The sequence below is a fragment of the Amorphotheca resinae genome, assembly GCF_003019875.1.
Source record: "Amorphotheca resinae ATCC 22711 unplaced genomic scaffold M430scaffold_10, whole genome shotgun sequence".
Lineage (NCBI taxonomy): Eukaryota > Fungi > Ascomycota > Leotiomycetes > Helotiales > Amorphothecaceae > Amorphotheca > Amorphotheca resinae.
In genome coordinates this window covers 549,274-568,387 of record NW_020194480.1, presented here as the reverse complement: position 1 = coordinate 568,387, position 19,114 = coordinate 549,274, and the positions used below count along the sequence as shown (strand labels likewise).

The window sequence follows — 19,114 nt, the reverse complement described above, 5'->3', positions numbered from 1 at the left end:
TCTTTGTGCATCTCATCACTCTGCTAGAATACCCAATTTATCGTCCTGTATTCTTTGGCCAACGAATGAACATGGCCGACATTATCAGAAGGCAGAACGAGCCGTTGATGGCAGACCCCTCCATTTTCCACCACCCGGATGCTACCAGGGTCAATACCTCTGTTACAGGATCCGACTGGTATTGGGTCATCACAATTATCATGACCTTATTTACTTATATCGTCCTCATTTTGGCCTCCCGAGTCACTCGAGGCAACCGCATTTTCCACCACATGACCGTAGGTATCACTCTGGTACCCTCGATCACCTATTTTATGATGGCATCAAACTTGGGTTGGGCAGATGTCCATGTCGAGTTCATCCGGTCCAAGGATCTCGCTGTTGGCATATACCGTCAGGTTTTCTATGTTCGACACCTCGATGGGTTCGTTACTACTCCAGTACGTCTACAATGGTCACCGTTATATTTAAACAAGTTCTGACGCTCTCCACAGCTTATACTCCTAAACTTACTCTTGACTGCTCGTCTACCATTGGAGACTATTTTCCACACACTCCTTTGGGCCGAGATCATGGTTGCCACTACTCTGGCGGGCTCCCTTGTCGCTTCATCATACAAGTGGAGTTTCTTCGCTATAGCAGTTTTCGCCCGCTCCTTGATCGCATGGACCATCGCATGGGATGGGATCCGGAACTCTTTGGTCACCAACAAAGCTGCTACCAAAACTTTCATCATTTGTGGTAGCTTGACTCTCCTCGTTTGGTTCACCTACCCAATTGCTTGGGCTCTTGGTGAGGGAAGTAATGTCATCTCCCCCGACGCCGAGGCAATCTTCTATGGACTTCTCGATATCATTTCCAAGCCAGTATTTGGTGGTCTCCTTCTCTGGGGCCACCGTGACATCGACCCAGCCAGCCTTGGTCTCAGCGTCCACAATTATGAGGGGTCGATCTACAGCGACAAGAGTAGTGTCACCATTCCTGAACCGGTTATGCTAGGTGACATGGCCCCTCGAGGGAGTACTGGTGCCATCCAAACTAATGCCAACGAATCTGCTGTCTAAGCAGCTAGCTTTGTTTCCCCCTTTGGCTTCGTCCTCGCAAAGATGCAGCCTCCTACATTCTCATGCCTTGGCTATGAGTCCTTGCATCTCGTGGCCACGGTCATGTTCTCAGTGTTTGCGGTTGTTTCACTCTTATTCCCCAGCTTAGGTTCGTTTGTAGGGCGCTGGCATAAATGTGCGGCGCCTCTGTTCGATGCATATGTTTATTGTCCTTAAGGACGCTTGGTAATGGTTTGCGAATAGACAATAATCTTGTACATAATTACTTGGAGGGTTAAACATGGGCTTGTAACGAATCATGACACATAGTTTATCAATGGAATCATACCCATATGTCCAAATTGAGTCGGTAACTATTGATGCTGTTGATGCTTGTGAGTACTTGTCGTCTTTTTGGGTAAAACGGCGAGGGCTTGGAGTGTATGAGCAAGCAAGGGCAATGTCTCGTCGATATTCATAGCTACTGAACTGGTTTGATTTTACGTGGTCACATACTGGGAACCCAAGATCTTGCAATAGCCATCTGATTAACTACGGCAAGCTATTTAATTCCACCTCTCATTTCGTCCCCAAGAATAATCGTCCGCAACAGCCATGGTTTCCTTGTCCACACTGCAAGGCCTGTACATGGGATCCATTGTTGGGAGATCAAAAAAAATGCAAAAGAGCCCGCAAGTCCCGAAAGGCCAATTGCCCAGCACAATCCTAGACGCATTCACAATCTCTGAGGAACGGGGTATAACAAAACGTTGGTGGTCTGTCAAGCCGTATCCGAGACAGGCAGTTTACCAGCCAGAACCGGCAGTACCCCATTCGCCAGCGGTCGGAGGCTCCCAAACAGAACCGTTCGATGGTGCAGCAGGCTGAGAAGGAGCCGGAGAAGGAACTCCCCAGCTAGAGACTGAAGCGGCGAATTGCGAGGATGCGAGTCCAGCCGGCGCGGTAGGCGTAACTGGAGCGGCAGGCGTAACTGGAGCGACAGGCGCAACTGGAGCAAGCCCTTGAGTAGCGGAAGCACCCTGAGGGGGCATGGTAAAAGGGACAGATGACACGCCGACAAATTGCTGAGATGGGACAACCGGAGCCGTAGTAGCAGCATTGACGGGAACACCACCAGCGGCCGGAACGAAAGCCTGAGTTGCACCCCATCTATTGCCAGATGGTGCCTGAACGGGGACCGATGGAGCAGCACCCCACTGGGCGTCACCTTCAACTGGAGCAGCTGGAGCAGCTGGAGCCTCAGTCGGCGCAACTCCCCAACCAGAAGCAGCAGGAGTATCTGAGGTACCCCAGCCACCCGCGTCAGCATCATCATCAAGAGCAGCACCTCCATTGTCATCACCATTGCCATCGCCATCGCCGTAGTCAGAATCAGCCTCAAACTTGAGGGTCTTGATGTCACCCTTACCGTCGGCAGTGAAACCATCAGGAACATATTGCTGAAGGAAATCAGGAACAACCTGATGCGTCTCCAAAAGAGTCTTGGTGAGGTTCTCGGCGAGGTCAACGTCACGATCGTTGTAAAAGGAAGTCGCAAGACCCATGTTACCAATACGACCAGTACGACCTGATGGAAAGTTAGAGGATTAAAAGCTACGTAGGTGAATGAACTTACCAATACGATGAGTGTATTCCTCGATGCCACCAAAGCGTGCAGATGGTAGGTCATAGTTGATGACGTGCATTACATTATTGATATCCAGACCACGAGCTGAAACTCCAGTTGCAATCAAGATAGGGTTCTTGCCGAGACGGAAAGATCGAATGCAGTCCTCGCGCTCACGCTGGGTGCGATCACTATGAATAGAAACGCAAGGGAAGCTCTTATTGAACAAGCGGTCATCAAGCTCATCAGCCGCACGCTTGCTGTTGACGAAAATGATGGTACGGGTGGGCGGAGTCGATAAGAGCAGATCCTCCACAGCTTGTAACTTCATGGACGGATCAACATAGACGATCTCCTGCTTGATGTTCAAGTGAGAGCTGCCAGCACGGCCAACCCGAACGCGAACATGGTCATGAGCAAGATGTTCCTTGGCAAGATCACGAGCTCCCTTGGGGAAAGTGGCGGAGAAAAACATATAGTTAAGGCTTCCCTCTTCCTGGTCTGCATTTACGATCAGTATAGTCCAGTTTGGGAGAGACTAGAGACTTACCACCGCCGGACATAATCTGCTTAAGTTCAGCCTCCCAGTCGCTGTTGAGCATCTCGTCGGCCTCGTCAATCACCATGTACTTGAGACGCTTGAGAGTCAAAACTGCAGGACGATTGATAAAGTCAACAAGACGACCCGGTGTACCGATGATAATATCACAGCCCTTCTGAAGCTGCTTGACCTGCTCGGCAATTGGGCCACCTCCATACACGACGCAGGGGCGAAACATCATGCGATAGCAGAAGCGGCGAGCCTCATCAAATATTTGGGTGGCAAGCTCGCGGCTAGGGCAGACAATGAGCACAAGAGGCTCGGCGCGAACAGGTGGAGTGATGCCTTCCTGGTAGGTTACAGGATTGGGGCGAGGAGCGGTCAACTTCTTAGCCTTGCCCATGAGCTTGGACAGGATTGGCACCAAGAAGGCTGCAGTCTTACCAGAGCCTATACATGAACGCAAGTTAGCAACTCCAGAATATCCTTGGGCAATAGATTGGGGAGATTGAGATTGAGAATCAGTTACCTGTCTGAGCACAAGCAACAATATCATGACCAAGCTTGATTGCTGGCATGCAATACTGCTGGATGGGGGTGGGAACTTCGTAACCGGCAAGCTTGATATTCTCCAACATGACCGGATGAAGACCAGCATGCTCGAACTTGCGAATAGGATCAATACGGATATTACCCTCCTGGTGAACTTCAATGGAGGTAATGCTAAAAGATGTTAGTCACTGTATAGGCGTCATGAATTTCTTGGAAGCCTACTTCTCGAACTTGATGCCACTCTTCACGTGGTTGTCCTGACCAAACAATTGCTTCTCCAACTCGGGGTGGCGTGGTCCGACGTCTCCAAACTCATCGTTCCACTCATAGACGGCGGCATTGGAGGCCCAGTCGCCACCGGTCTCAACTCTCAATCCCAAACCTGCATCTTCAGCAGCAGCAGCAGCACGAGATTCAGCAAGCTCCTTGGAGGTCATCATGTATGCAGAGTAGTCATAACTGTTCTGAGCAACCCAGCCGTGCTCCTGAGGGTTTCGTCCCTGAGCGGGAGCCTCAGTGGGAGTCGGAGCCTCCGATGCGACGACCGCTTCGTTGGCGATCTCTGGCAAGGCCGCGGCCACCTCGGGCATACCCCAACCAGACATGGTGAACGATCGGGTAACTTGATAGATAGTCAGCCAACTATTAGACTTGCATGAAGAGGAAGATGAGAATGAATCGGGTAAGCTGCAAAATCTGTCAAGAGGCGGCGGAACTACGTCCAAACACGATGACTTTGTCAGGGCATTGGCAGATAGGTATGGGTAGATCAAGAAAGCAACAAGCATAGTATATAAAGCAAATAGAAAAGATTATGCCAACGAGTCGAGGGCCAAGAAGGAACGCGAAGGAGAAAAGGGTGGAGACAAGATTGTCAATAACCAATGTCCAAGCTCGAGTCCAGCTAGATCGAATACGTACCTTCACAAAGGATGAGTATCAGAAGTGTCTGTAGTGGGAGAACAATGTCAGTAAGGACAGGCTTTAAATGGAGATGGAGATGTGGTGGTGGTTGTGGGAAGTGCGAGTTGGATGGATTGTAGGAACGACCGCGTGGATGTAAAGGTAGAGCTCGCTCGTCCTCGAGAATGGATGTTCCCTTGTCAGAAACGAGGAATATCAAGTCATCTCAGTTCTGACGCGATAGATCCGCACAGCGAGCGCGAGCTGGGAGGATGTAATGGGACTGTGGCTGCTTACCCTTAGGGGACTGGTCTTCGCGCTCTGAAAGATGTCGCAGTGAGACTGTTGAAGAGGCAGAGTCAGCAACAGCCGCAGGTGATGATGCAGTATGGCAGAGGAGGCACAGTGTGTATCCAGTTGGATAATACTGATGGTGTTATGGTGGAGATTAAATGGCTGTGATAGTAAACAAACAGATGTCCAGAGGAGGGTACTTACATCACCCGACAACAGGCAGAGAGATGGACAGAGGTCCAGAGTAGATCAATATCCGAAGATAAGGACCTGATGGTGAGAGTAGTTGATGACCTTGGAAGTCAAGGCGATCAACGGAGGTTGTGGTGGAGGTAGAGAAGGGAAGAGGAAAAGGAAAGTTTGAAGTTGTGTGGGAGGTATTTATACCTACCTTACTTCCCGAAAAGAAGATCCCACTAGAGGGGGGACCCACGTTCTCGATCAGCCAGTTCGAGAGTATGACAAGTCTGGTGAGTGGGAGAATGGAAGCATCTGCAGACATTAAGATAATGAACTTGATCTTGATTTAAACATAAAAGGTCTTGGGATCCCTCTTCTCCTGCTGCCTGCCACAGATAGGAGAGCGTCAACTGTGGTGATGGTGTGGAGAGGTCAAAGTTACAACTTTGACATCAGCGATACTCTTTCATAACAACAGAAAACTTATTTGTGGTCCCTAGACCAGCCATAGCTCCAACCAGCGACAGGACATGATTGATACCCCCTTTGAGACTGTGCCCTTCTCTACAGACGAGGCCTTTAACCTGGGCACGCCGAGTTCCCTGAATTGAGCATATAGAGCCGCTTAATTCTCCTTGGGCATACTATCCACCGGGAGACACTTCATTACGCAGAATAAAGACCCTCAACAAATACCTTGCGCGAAGACACTGTCCTCATACCTCTCCTGCGGGCTCCACGGCGGGCTTGGTTGAAACATGACTGACAAAGACATAGATAGAGCTTTGCCTTTCTGCAATACTCAGCAAGCAGACGACATCCTTCTACCATCGAATGAAATATGCTACAGATATACATATCGCCCATCCCGAGCAGTACAACGTACAAGGTACAACAGCATTTAGAAGGCTTGCTGGAAAATGCCAGACTGGCAATCTCAAAAAGGTGGAAATACGACGAAAGATTTAAGAGTTGGAGCAATGGAGTTCAGAGACATATTAGCCTCTCGCACTACATGATATCAGGCCGATAAATTTATACGCCGGCCAGCTTGTGGATATCCGCATCGAAAACATCAAGACATGAAGTGCATGAGAGGAAGGATTCCGGCAGTTGTCGTCAAAGCCAAAAGCCCCTGGCAGAAACGTCACTTCTAGCGCAGTGCACGGACCATGAACCTTATATCAGTCCCCCAGTCACGGGATCCAGGCAGAGGGAGAACTTCCTCTCTTGATACTGTATCTTCCTGTGAGAAATCCTACCGGCCAACTTGGTCTGCATCTGGTCCACATCTTGAGGGCCCGTGAATATCAGTCTACTCCGCTGACCTACTTAACCAGGAGCCTCTTTCCGATGCAGCTTCCCGCCATTCTCAGAAAGCCGCCTGGCAGTGACCAACCACTCATAGAGATGGGCAGAGAAGAGTGTATAGAGTGTATATGGACCGAGACTCCAGCTGAGAACTAAGAACAGAAAGAGAAGGTGAAAAAGAGAGATTGGCTCTGGGATATATGGAACACTGGTTCCGCTCCGGACGTCTTCTCCATGAAGGCAGCAAATGGCGGTGCAACTTCCACGAGCTCGAAGAATAGCCCCATCAGATGGTGGTACGTCAAATATGCCATCAAGGGGAGCCCAATGTCCAAAACCAGGCGTTCCGTCACTTGAGATATGGAAGGTCCCGAGAACACACAACAGAGTCCAGGCAGAGCAAGATGCTCGGAGCTTGACCGTTCGCTCCTGCTTTCATATGCCAGTTTCGTATATAATGCCCGACGATTATATGCAATCCGGGAATACTTCTCTTGCTCATTTGGAATCCACCGACCTATTGGCCTGCCTTGGACTGCTGACTGCAGGTGATCTATGGATCAATGGCCCATCATTCCGCCATTCCATATCCTGGAAAGGCATCCACCTGTTACGGTCCTTGGGCCGCTTTTCTCCTTGAAGTTCGCATGAGATACCTTCTGTTGCATATAAATGGGATCTGTCTTGATACCAGCGTAATACCGCGGGCTACCAGGACTACTATGATGGAGTATCCCGGAGTCTTGGAACTGTTTCTGAATCGAAGGCACAGGCCATGCAAGTATTGGGTTTCTACAAGGTAGAACTTACCTCCTGAAGATATATCCATCCAGTTATATTTGCGAGTTGCTCGTTACTGAAGAAACAGACCTGGCTTCATGGCGACCAAAGAGCGATCCATACTGCTCTCGAGGAAGAATCGGCAAGTTACGAATGGTGGAAGGAATCGATTTTCAGGCCTGGACCGAGCCCTACTTCCCTGTTAGAAAAGATGACATGAGAGTTACGGTATTCCTACCTGTCAAAGATGAGGGATCTTGCCGCGAACGAGCTTCTCTGCTTTTGTCGACAGGAATCTCGACACAGGTATGTAGAAAATGCATTCCTCAAGAATCGATATCCTGTCTGCCGACGACGACTATCCGTCATCAACCATCGTTGCAAGGATATACTCGGCCATGAAAGATTGCCGTCAACGGAAATTAAAGCTGGGGTGCTTTGGTACGAGGCGTTGCTCCTATCGACTGCTCTTTTCCAGCCAGACTGTCGGTGAAGATCACTGATGCTGTGTGCTGCAAAGTCGATGAAAAAGATATCGTGTGGCTGAGTCTATTCAATGGTGCGAAGGACCATCGAAGCATCTCCATCGAAGCATCTCCATCGAAGCATCTCCATCGAAGCATCTCCATCGAAGCATATCCGAACTATAGTAGCAACTGAGCCCAAGAGCTATGCCTGATGGAAGGTCAAGGTTGGTCGGTAAAGAAGATAGAATATGTTGTAAGTATTCGTCTGGATTCATATGGAAAGCAAGGTAGGTACCTAGACAGGGATGTTTACCAAGCGGGGAGAATACATCTGGCAGGTAAAAAGAGCCATATCTACCAAAATCCCTAGGATATTTCACGCATAGCCTCTCCCAGCCTGCCAACTCTCGAGTCTTCTCCACGAGTTCTATATAATTGGATTTGCTTTCTGCAGCCCTTTACGCCTGAAGTCTATAGTTCGTTCCCTGTTCAAGTGTCTGGGGCTACTTGATTCTATCTTTCTTTAGTCTTTGTGGATAGGACTCGTCCAGACACAATGCGAGATCTGGTTCGGATTACGTATCGAAGATTGATCTGTATGTATGTATGGATGTATGCGGCTTTGCTCAATGAGTGTGGATGAAGACAGGAGAGAGCGGGAGGCAAATGTAAATATAGGTAGTATAAAATAAATACATCTCTTGATATCAAGAGTTAGATACAAACAATGAAGTGGATTTTCTAACCCTACGACGCCTCCCTTCTTCCCACTTCCCATGTACCGTGAGCCGAGCCATAAAGCCACCATCCATCATGGCTGAGCAAAGTAGTAAGTAATTCTACAAAGGTCTAACCCTCAAACACCGAGTGCTGCAACTCAAACCCAAACTGATCCTTCGCAATGAACCGCATCTGCCTCTCGATATCATCCTCCATGCCGCCGCCAAAGCCAAACCACTGGCGGATCTTGCTGGTCCAGAAGACCAGATCGCTGCCGAGCAGTACGAACTTGAAGAGCAGGTGGCGCCAGCCATTCACGAGTCGCTCGACGGGGCTCAGATCCGTGCTGTCGACCAGGCTGCGGCTCGCCCAGCTCCCCGTCATCTTGATGCGGTTCACGGGGCTTCCGAGGAACTGGTTGTTCCCCTGGACGATGCGCATGTTGCGACCGATGAAGAGGAGCTCGCGGGGGAAGTTCTCCTCCTCCGACAGGATGTCCCGGATGCCCTGGCGCATACGCTCCTGCATCTCGAAATGTCGCTCGGCGGCCGTCTTCCCTTTCAGTTCGTTGGTGATCATGTTCTTCGTGCTGCTGTCGCCGCCGTCATACGGTCTCATCAATGTAGCACTTGCAAACAGGTCTGGGGCCTTGACTCCCCACTCACTAGTGATCTTGCTCACAGTATCATTATCAAAGGTCATCATCGCTTTCCAGAATTGGCAGTATTGATGTCTGAATTTCGGTGTCATCGAGATGTACAGGCCGTGATCGATCAGGACCAGTTCCGCATGGCCGTTAGGTTGTCGCCTGATGAAGATATTGCCTGGGTGCGGATCGCAGTGTACGAGCCCCCAGAGGAACATCTGGGCTGAGAAGAGGTCGATCATGGTCGTCATTACTTCCTTCAATGAGAGGCCAAGCCCACCTCTACCCCTTCGGCCACGCCACTCATTGCGTTCAGGCTTGAGGAAGCCTGTGCCATTGTTGTCTCGGGTAGACTTAGGTGGGGGAAGTGGTGCACCTTTCGCACCTGGTGAGCCTTTCCCTCGACCGCCAAGCCACGGCGCGCTGAGGGCTTCTTTGTCCCAGAGGCGGACCCCTTCAATCCATTCTGTGGTCATGATGCGCTTGGAAGAAAGATCGCGATATACAGTAGGAATATAGACTCTGCCACGAAGACGAGGTTCTCCAGCTACAAGTTTGGCCATCTTCTCTGAATTGTTCGCTTCGTTGACGAAGTCTGTTTCCAACATGAGACGCTCGCTGATGTACGGTACCAGGCTGTAAAGAGGGAGGTCGAACCAGGCGGTATAGATTTTCATAACCACCCTGATATGCTGTTAGAAGACTATATGGAGCCTGAAGCATAAGCCAACTTACTTAAATGCCCAAAGATCCCACCCCACTTGGCGGGCGATCTCCCGCTTCTGGACCTTTATGGCAACCTCTCTTCCGTCGGCCAGCCTTGCCCAGTGAACCTGTGCAACAGAAGCCGAAGCTCTGGCCCTCTTCTCCATGATTCCCTTTCCGGGTTCATTACTGAAGCTGACGCCAAACACCTCCTCCGGACTCCGGCCCCCAAAGTCTTCCCGGATCACCTTCTCAACGTCACTCCACTCGTTCTGTGGAGCATCATCAAACATTCTGGCGAACATCTTCTGAAATTCCGGAGGGAGCACCGCACTCTGCATCGCTATTGCCTGCCCAATCTTCAAGTATAACCCTCCATTCTGATGCAAGAGATTGAACAGCCTCTCTGCATTCCGTCTGTGTAGATCCGCTATGTCGCCACCGAGGAGCGGCTGAGGCCTGAAATTGAGCTTATAGTCCAGGGCGACAACAAGGCCCAAGCCAAATGTCCGTAAGGATCGAGTTATCGAGGACGCGTAGAACTGGGTATCGACCAGATAGAAAGCTCCCGTGACTGCAGAGACATATAGCAGCCTCCGACCCCATTTGATCGAACGTCGATACTGCTTCGCCGGCGCTGCTTTGCCCAGCGACTCTGGTGAAGGGGGCACGAAGGACTGGTATCTCTGCGTTTGTATGGACCGGCGCGTAGTTCTAGGCAGACGATTTCTGCTCGAGGACTTCGGGGTGGATGAATACAGGAACCGAGATGGCAGCGCACTGGCGGGAAGCTTGGCTGGAGGATTCCATGTGGCTCTGATGCAGCGCGAACATAGTCCCGCTGTGTGCAGGGACATTTCGCTCTGCAAAGAAAGGGGCGCAGAGGTTATCGACAATGAAGCTCACGACATCGAGGCGTTGCAAAGCAAGAAAAGTTGTCGCTTACGGACTTGCAGCGCTCCGTAGTGGGCCAACCCCTGTCCTCCAGACTCCGGGGCGAATTTATCTTCTCTCTTATCTCCATTCTTCGCTTCGCAATGGCCAATGTTTGGGGGCATTCGACTCAAGAACCTACCTTATATCTGTGTACCGGCCCAGGTCAAACATGCTGTGTAGGGAGATTGGGGTTGCAAGACATGGATTCCTTTCGCGGAGCCTCGTCCGATGAAGCACGGCGCGGGCTCGCCTGGGGGGAGTTGAAACACGTTTCATGAGCGCATTGTGGAAGGGGGAGATACAGTGATACACAGGGAAAAAAACAAGGATTGCAGAGACTACTGTGATGGAATCATGGAAGGGAAGTAATTATTGTTGTTGACGCTGTTGATCGGGTCCGAGGCAGATGGGTTGCAGCACGAATCGTGCAATCACAGTATGTCACACCTGAGTGAGGTACAAGTGATTTACATTTACTCTGGACCAGCAACAAGGATGATATCAAACCCTGGAAAAGGACAAGCAACGGTGTTGTAGGATGTCCGATGGCAGAAGTCACGACTCGGGCATTTACAGAATAATCAATTAAATCATTGAAGATGGTCTTTATCGCTGCACGACGACGCATGAGAGATTGACCGCCTGTTGTTTATTTTGAGTTTAAAAGAACAGTAGTAAGATATATTATTACCGTAAATGTACGTAGTCGTGGGTAAATACCTGCCGTAAATAGGACGGCTGTGTAATATTACGTTAGCCCAAGGTACCCGGTCCATGTAATAACGCACCTTGCCCGATTCATCCAATTCGATGAGAAGAGACATCCATTTCTGCATCTGCACAACATCGACAGTCCAATTGTCTTCCTTTCTTTTTCTTGTTTCTTTTTCTCTTTTCTTCTTTTCTATCTCTATCTCTCTTTTTTTCTCTTCCTCTCTCTTCTTCTTCTCTTCCACCCCACCGCTCGTCCAATCCCAGCGTGTGGATATCCCTTGCGGCTGTGTCAAGCCACGACGAGCCCCCCCCGGACACGATATGGATGATCCCCGACTCCAGAACAGACAGATTACTCCACTCCGGACGGGCCTCTGCTAAAGTACTCGCTCCTCCGCCCGCCCACCCCCCATCTCCTGTCCCAGCAGCCTTCCCAGGCCTTCGCAGTTCTGTCCTTCAGAGCCCTGTCTGCCCGCCCGCGATCCCTATCTCTCTCTCCTCCTTCCCTCCCTCCCTCCCTCTCCCTCTCTCTCTCTCTCCTGTCGTTGCGCTGTGGTAGGACCCGCCGTCCCTTGCCATCCTCCCCCCTCTCGTCGGCGTAGAGTCGTATATACAATTCTATTCTTCTATTCTATCCCATACCGTCCCCCCCCCGCCATTCAATGCAACTGCGACAAGGCGCCCTGCTTGACCAATTCTCACCAATGCAGTCGGTCCTCGCCTTGAGTCCACGCCTCGAACCCTCCGTCCGAGTACAGATCGTTCCCTCGCATCGCGACCTTCGCAACACTCCTCCAACCGCCGCGTCTTGAGGACGCCGGCATACACAATCATTTCCAGATTCGCGCGCTTTTTTTATTCTTTTCACCATGTTGAGACCGGCGACCCCTTTGACGATCCTGCTGTTCGCAGCATTCGTCCTGCTGCTTATATCCGTCATCTCGACCCCAATCGTCAAGCAGATCCCCCTGGCTTCATATGGCGGCTATGATTTTGGCGTTTTCGGATACTGCAAAGGGGATACGTGCAGTAATGTCGAGGTTGGATACAATACTGGTCAGTGCAAGACCGAGGAATGCCTCATTCCTTGAAGTTTATCTTCTCCCCTATGCGCCCGGAATGCGACCATCGCTGATTCGATGATTTAGCCAAACTCTTCAGCGATTCCCAAACCAAGAGCTTCGATATTCCAACCGACACAAGAACAACCCTCTCGGCGATTCTTATCGTGCACCCCATTGCGGCCCTCTTTACCCTTATCATGCTCGTTCTCGCAGCCGCTGCCCATTTTCGTTCACCTTCACACTCTCCTAGATACCTTCTGGGAGTCTTCATCCTAAGCATCTTGACATTGCTCCTTTCCCTACTCTCTTTTCTTATTGATGTCCTGCTGTTTATACCCCATATGGCATGGGGATCCTATATTGTCTTAGCAGCTACCATTCTCATCGCTGTGAGCGGCGTTGTCTCCTGTGCAATGCGACGGACCTTGGTCAGTCGAAAGGCCCGCAAACGTCGTATCGCGGAGAATGCAGAAATGAACGGGGAAAACTACTATAATCGCCAAGGGACGTCTGCTCCTATCACTCCTATGGTCAGCAATTACGTGGACAAGGGAGATTCAGGCGTTGACAAGTTGCCGTCTTTTGCTACTTTTGAGATGAAGAAGCCTGAGGAAGACAGGACTAGTGATGAACGCATCCCCTTAACGACGAAAACTTCCGAAACCTCCCCGAATTCCACGCCAGGAGGTCCCTCAATGGCACCGCGCGATCCAACTCTACCCACGGATCAATATGGCAATGCTCTGCCCATGCCTCCTCTAGGCTCACGTGAAATTCCAAGTCGAGACCCGTCAGCCGACCCATCATTAAGTCGTCAGTACTCTGATACATCCATCAATTCAAGAGGAAGAGGAATGCCTTATAGGGGGAGGGGCGGCTTCCCTCCTGGCCGAGGTGGGTATGGCCCGCCCCCTAGAGGGGGTTATGGCCCACCCCCGAATGGTAGAGGGGGGTATGGTCCACCTCCAAATGGTAGAGGGGGATATGGCCCACCCCCGAATGGCAGAGGGGGGTATGGTCCACCCCCAAATGGTAGAGGGGGATACAGGGGAGGCTATGGATTTCCAAATGGCCGCGGTGGATATGGACCGCCCGGACCCTATCGAGGACCGCCCATGGGTGTGCAGATGGGTCCGCCCATAAATGGTGAGATTATGGCAGGTCCAATGCCTATGATGAGAGGCAGAGGAGGCAGAGGGCCACCGCCGGGATATGGACGTGGCGGTTATGACAGAGCAATGTCCCCACCAGGCCGCCCCTATAGTCAATACGGACAGGGACCTCCGCAACCTGAGGGTGATGTGTACGGTAGGAATGCTTCCCCTCGGCCGCCTCCTCCAGCTGGCGAATACCGAGCATATAATCCTCCGGAGGCTCGCGATTCCCTTCCAAGAGCCGAAACACCCCCACCGCTACCAGAAATTGAGCAGGAGGGGCCCGTAGGTCAAGCTATTGAGATGGATGCAACAACAGGCAGCCCTTCCCACGCACCAGATGGATTCGGCACCCAATTTGGACAATTGAGGGACAGTGATGGAGATGTTGCCGGCATGGTTGGACTTCAACAACAGCGTCAACATCTGCAGGTCCGTCCAGATACTGCTATGACGGATGGAAGTAGATACAGTACGGACGAGTAAGTCACATATGCCGGATCGCATTGAATCACTCTGACCTTGTTAGACCTTCCGGACCATCACGTCAGCCATCCGCAGAAGGGGAGCGGCGTGCTCCTCTGAACCAAACTTCCGAAGCAACCGAACTCGCAACCGCAGGGCCTTCAGATCAAAGGCGAGTCAGTTCAGGAGGTGACAATTATTACGAAGATGTCGCTCCTCAGTTTGCGGAAGAGCCACCCGCGGCCTCGTCCCCTGTTCCGACTCCCTTGGGACAACCATATCGCTCGAATCGTCGCTCGAATAATAATCTTCAACCCCTTGCGCTTGGTGGACCTGGTGGTAGTCAGTCTTATGAAGATATTTACTCTGGCTCTCGCAGCCCGGCGGAGTCAGACCTGTCAAATTTTACTTCTGTATCTCAACGTGGGATCAATCCTAGATGGAATGCTGGTCAACCTGGATATGATCAGCCGATGACGAGCCGACGTCCCCCGCAAAGGACCGACATTCTTCTGAACTCAAACCCAGACTTTGAAGTACCAGGTAGCCGCAGCAAGCCTGGTCCGGGAAGGGGACGCGCACCTGGTCAATTCCAAGGCACGGGGATGGTTCCCGGCAGTGCTTATCCTGGTGGCGCTCTTTAAATGCTTCTTGGAGGTAGAAACTCCTTCACCGAAAGCTATGAATCTTTTGAGCGTCATTCTTTCTTCCTACGTCTTCCGTCCGAACCTCCATTTTAAGGACGGCCTATACCACGAATCATCAATAATGATCCATCCACCTTGTTCTCTTTGTCGACTTGGCTTCCTGACGTACGAGGAATTCGTCACCAACACTCCACAAAACATCAGATATGATGTACCGCGCTTCGCGAAACTTTGTCTGAACTCTCTCCTTTTGTTTATCAACTGTACATAACCGACAAGGTTGATACGACGACCTGTCCAGCGGCTGGCCTATTTTCGGGCCCCATCTCTTCCTTCGTTTTTTTTTCTTGTTTCTTTTTCTGTACATTGCACGTTCTGCAGATTTCTAGCCCGAAAATGCCAAATGGCAGAAGGCCCTTCTTGCTTTGGAAAATAAATGATACTCCATTCAGTACCTATGTTATGAAGGCCCAGCCAGGGCAGGGATGGATGCCAGGGACCATTCATTGTCTTTCGGGGTTGGCCTAGAGGAAGGAGTACTTTTGATTGATTGATTGATACGAGAGGTGCATTCTGCATAGTATATGGATAGACTAGCTGGCTCTTGCCTACCTACCTTATCGAGGAGAGGGCACAACACACAGCTCTAGTTGTATATGGTAATCTATGAATAGAAGAAGCACATTGAACAGTGTATCATTTTGGATTTTACAACTGCTTTTTGAGAATGTGATGATAATGATATGTGCCTCCTCGCATTGTGATTACAGAAATAAGGCGAGCTGAACAGGAGAGAGAGCAAGTGATGTGATGTATGTAATCAAGTCAAGAAAACCTCTAGGCAACCTTCTTTCTTATTGCATCCCTCTTGCGAGTCGAATCCCCATCAAGTTCTGAAATAATAAACAAGCATCTCTTATCATCTTCCAGCCGGTATTTGTTACTTTCGTTGTGACGAGGATCCTGTTACTCCTTCACGTCTGATATTCGACATCCGAACACGGAAATGCGGAATTTCGGCGGAGAGAGAGATGCTTTGGAGCCTATATAGATACATGGAGTATATGGAGATGGGGATTCAAAGATTCTTGGGGAGTGGGGGATTCGAAAGATGAGGAAGATGAAATGAAGGGTTTCTGACTGGTTAGATGAATCATCGGGAATAAAAGATATATAGCGTGGAATAGGAACAATAAATAATGAACAGGGACGTTGATAAGACATACCTTCACAAAACACCCATCCTTAATAATCCTGGACCGTCATCAGCATTGCAGGAGGTCTCAAGTGGTGGGTTAATAAACTCAGGACTCAGAAACTCTGGATCGTTGGGTATCTCTAGAGAGATTGATGATTAGTTTCAGAGATAACTATACCGCAGCTCGTAGAAACAAGCAGGTCATTCATTATACATACCTTCACAACCGCCCATCCCTCCACAATATCCTTCATCATCCCAAGACCAATATCAGCATTACAAGCAGTGTCAAGTGGTGGGCAACAAACTCAGGATCTAGAAACTGCACTCCTTGGGGGGGCTCCCTCTGACCCCCAGAAAGATCTCGACATTTTCCCTCCCCACATCTCCTCCCCCTATCACTACCGGACGCCACCAACTAAGTCTGTGCCGGGTACGCTTTAGACCCCCGCATGGGGGAGAGAACGTTGCGTCCTCTTCTTCGGTCTGGGCCTTTCTTCGGCATCACCTCAGATGGAGCATCCGCGTTTGAAGGTGGGAGGGTCATTTTCTAACAATGCAGAACATGTTCCTCCTCGGAGTCATCGCAGGCCTAGGCGTTTGGAGATCAGACGGTCTTCGACCAATCATGCGGGGTACTCTCTTCCTCTGTGTCCCCTCAAAATCTAGCTGCATCTCAAGATAGGAAGGTCGTTGACCAATAATGCGGGGGTATCCTCTTCCTCGGCCCTTGCAAATCTAGCTGCACTTGCAGAGAGGAAATTGTTTGACAAATGATACGGGACATCCTCCCTCTCGGCATCTTCGTAAGTCTAGTTGAGTTTGAAGAGCGCGAGAGGCATTGCATTTGGAATTCGAGGCTTTTTTGGCGACGAAAAGACGGTCGTTGGTGGATCTGAAGCTGGTGGCGTGGTCGTGTGTAGGACAGATATGGCTCTGGATCGGTAAAAAGAGGTCCAGGAGGGATTCCAACACTCAGTGATGCCTCGTTTTCGAGGAAGTTGCGTGGAGCCGGGTCATAGATGCTGTCCAGTCTTTAATTGTGCGACTGGATGAAAAGTTGGCTTCATATCAGGGATGAAATCGTAACCAGCCAGGAGAACAGTTCTATCGGCAGGTCTCCCTCGTCCTTGAGGAGGTTCGATTAGGTAATCGAGAAATCTTGATACCGTTCTAGACTTCAGTTGTGCGACTGTCGGTCGAGTAAGATTCAAATTCTGGGACTGGCTTCATAATAAAATCGGAATCCTAGGGGGCCAGGTCGGGAGAAAGAACTGCGTCGGCAGGATTCCAGCACTCGGTGTTCGTCGTGAGCAAATTTCATAGAGCCAGGTCATGACGAGTTCATGATGCCCCCTGGCTTCCACTGTGCGACTGATGATCGATGATAAACTCTGGGACCGGCTTCATATATGGGATGCGATTCGTATCATATAGTGCTGTGTATCCGTGACGAGCTGTGACGAGCTGTGACGGCCGCTGGCGACCTATGATAACGCGCGGTGGGGCGGGGCGGGGCGGGGTAGACAGGGTAGGAGCGGGACAGATCGCGCTAGCCTTAGCAGCCGTGGGGCAGCGCAGCGCCTACAGGTCGGTCTCAGTCGGTCTCAGTCTCTCTCCCTTGCCAGACCTGCCCAGGTCTACCCTTGCCGTGGATAGAATTGGTAGACGTTGGTAGACGTTGGTAGAGAGCGCCCGGCGTCTGCAACCCGGCTTGCCTGTGAAAAGAGGCTTTTGGGTCCCACAACAATGTCTTTGTGGTTTGGGCCAGTTCCTCCTGTCCCAGCTTTCCACCCTTCAACCTCCGGCTCGAAGCGGACCCAGTCCTAACATGTGTACGCAGTGGTGAAATCCATAGTTGCCATATGTAGTGTCACCAACCTACGTACAGCATCGTTGCTGGGCCCCGCGTACGATTCGATTCTCGGCGAACGCAGGATTTCCCTCCTTGCTTTTTCTTGCCGCGTCGTGGGACGGTTGGATGGGCTGGAAGCGAGACAGCCTCGATTCTTGTTTGCCCGTTGGGTGCTCGAAAGGTTCATAAAAGCTCATATTTCCCCCTCAGATATTTTGCCCATGCAAGAGAGTCCTCTGGGACAGAAAAGCAATATCAAGCTTCAAGCCCCATCATCATACCGAGCGATCTCCCGCACGTATTAATCCATCCGTCCATTCGTTTCCCCTTTGCAAAATGGCAACCCTCCTGCCATACCGCGGCGACACTTCCATCTTCTATCGACAAAAGCCGGGTCTCGGTATCGTCCTTAAATCGCCTATGTATGTCGGTGAGGATGTCGCCAATAGAACGGACTTGATCCACGACATTGCAGGCTGCTTCTGGGTGGAGCGGCGCATATATGAAAGGCTGGGACATCACCCCAGAATCGTCAGGTCCGTCCATCCGTGGTACGACGACGGGTTCAGCGTTGCTAACTACCCCCCATAGATATATCGGGTACCAAAGTAGGCCGGGCGACCCTGAAGGCTTAATCCTCGCTGAAGCCAACCTCGGAAATCTGCAGGCATTCATTGACCAAAGGAACGGATCCATCAAACTTTCTCTACGCCTGAAGTGGTGCCTCCAAACGGCTGAGGCCGTCACGTACATTCATGAGCGCGGCGTGATACACTCAGATCTACGCCTCGAAAACATCCTCGTGCATGCAAGCGCAACCGTAACCGGCGCATCGCTTGATCTCTTGCTCTGCGACTTTGGTGGCTCCACTTGTGAAGAGCTGAATTTGGATGGCGGGCGTCTCCCTGAAGATCCCTTCTATGACCCCAACAGACCACGTGTGTCTACGATAGCCACAGATATCTTCAGTCTTGGATCGATTTTCTACACGATTCTGACAGGGAGATGGCCCCTTCAGCAGTCTGACTCGATGTCGACGGCAGAAGATAAGTTCAGTTATCAGAGAAGAGTGAACTTCTGTTTTCGAAGGGGGCAGTTCCCAGACGTGTCTGGGATGATGCTTGGGGAGGTTGTCATGGGCTGTTGGACACATAAGTATCTGACGGCGGGGGCTGTGCTGCGCGCTCTCTATGCAGAACTATGATGGATGCTAACATGCGAGGTATAAGCAGGAAGCATGATGCAGAGACCTGTACCATAGCGAACTATACCATGCATACTCGTCAGGAGTCAGTGATGATATACGCTCTGA

The 19,114-nt window shown here is 50.7% G+C and overlaps 5 protein-coding genes across 5 annotated transcripts; 3 read left to right on the top strand and 2 right to left on the bottom strand.

Annotated features, from left to right (window-relative positions):
* Positions 1 to 107: 107 nt before the first annotated feature.
* Positions 108 to 1,064, top strand: M430DRAFT_52685 (hypothetical protein; the record flags this gene model as incomplete). Its single annotated transcript, XM_024868317.1, has 3 exons — positions 108 to 440; positions 495 to 966; positions 1,000 to 1,064. 3 exons carry the CDS (start codon positions 108 to 110, stop codon positions 1,062 to 1,064), a joined length of 870 nt encoding a protein of 289 aa, XP_024718377.1.
* Positions 1,065 to 1,849: 785 nt separating this feature from the next.
* On the bottom strand, positions 1,850 to 4,368 carry M430DRAFT_52684 (hypothetical protein; the record flags this gene model as incomplete). The annotated part of the gene is made up of 6 exons (XM_024868316.1): positions 1,850 to 2,213; positions 2,262 to 2,631; positions 2,680 to 3,171; positions 3,221 to 3,661; positions 3,741 to 3,934; positions 3,986 to 4,368. The coding sequence occupies 6 exons, from the start codon at positions 4,366 to 4,368 to the stop codon at positions 1,850 to 1,852; spliced, it is 2,244 nt and encodes a 747-aa protein (XP_024718376.1).
* A 4,179-nt stretch (positions 4,369 to 8,547) lies between these two features.
* On the bottom strand, positions 8,548 to 10,626 carry M430DRAFT_21472 (hypothetical protein; the record flags this gene model as incomplete). Its single annotated transcript, XM_024864519.1, has 2 exons — positions 8,548 to 9,748; positions 9,800 to 10,626. The coding sequence occupies 2 exons, from the start codon at positions 10,624 to 10,626 to the stop codon at positions 8,548 to 8,550; spliced, it is 2,028 nt and encodes a 675-aa protein (XP_024718375.1).
* Positions 10,627 to 12,044: 1,418 nt separating this feature from the next.
* On the top strand, positions 12,045 to 14,805 carry M430DRAFT_170123 (hypothetical protein). The gene is made up of 3 exons (XM_024863580.1): positions 12,045 to 12,475; positions 12,568 to 14,119; positions 14,167 to 14,805. Exons 1-3 carry the CDS (start codon positions 12,289 to 12,291, stop codon positions 14,744 to 14,746), a joined length of 2,319 nt encoding a protein of 772 aa, XP_024718374.1. The 5' UTR covers positions 12,045 to 12,288; the 3' UTR covers positions 14,747 to 14,805.
* A 2,867-nt stretch (positions 14,806 to 17,672) lies between these two features.
* Positions 17,673 to 19,006, top strand: M430DRAFT_60624 (hypothetical protein; the record flags this gene model as incomplete). The annotated part of the gene is made up of 2 exons (XM_024868868.1): positions 17,673 to 18,338; positions 18,394 to 19,006. The coding sequence occupies exons 1-2, from the start codon at positions 18,139 to 18,141 to the stop codon at positions 19,004 to 19,006; spliced, it is 813 nt and encodes a 270-aa protein (XP_024718373.1). The 5' UTR covers positions 17,673 to 18,138.
* Positions 19,007 to 19,114: the final 108 nt, after the last annotated feature.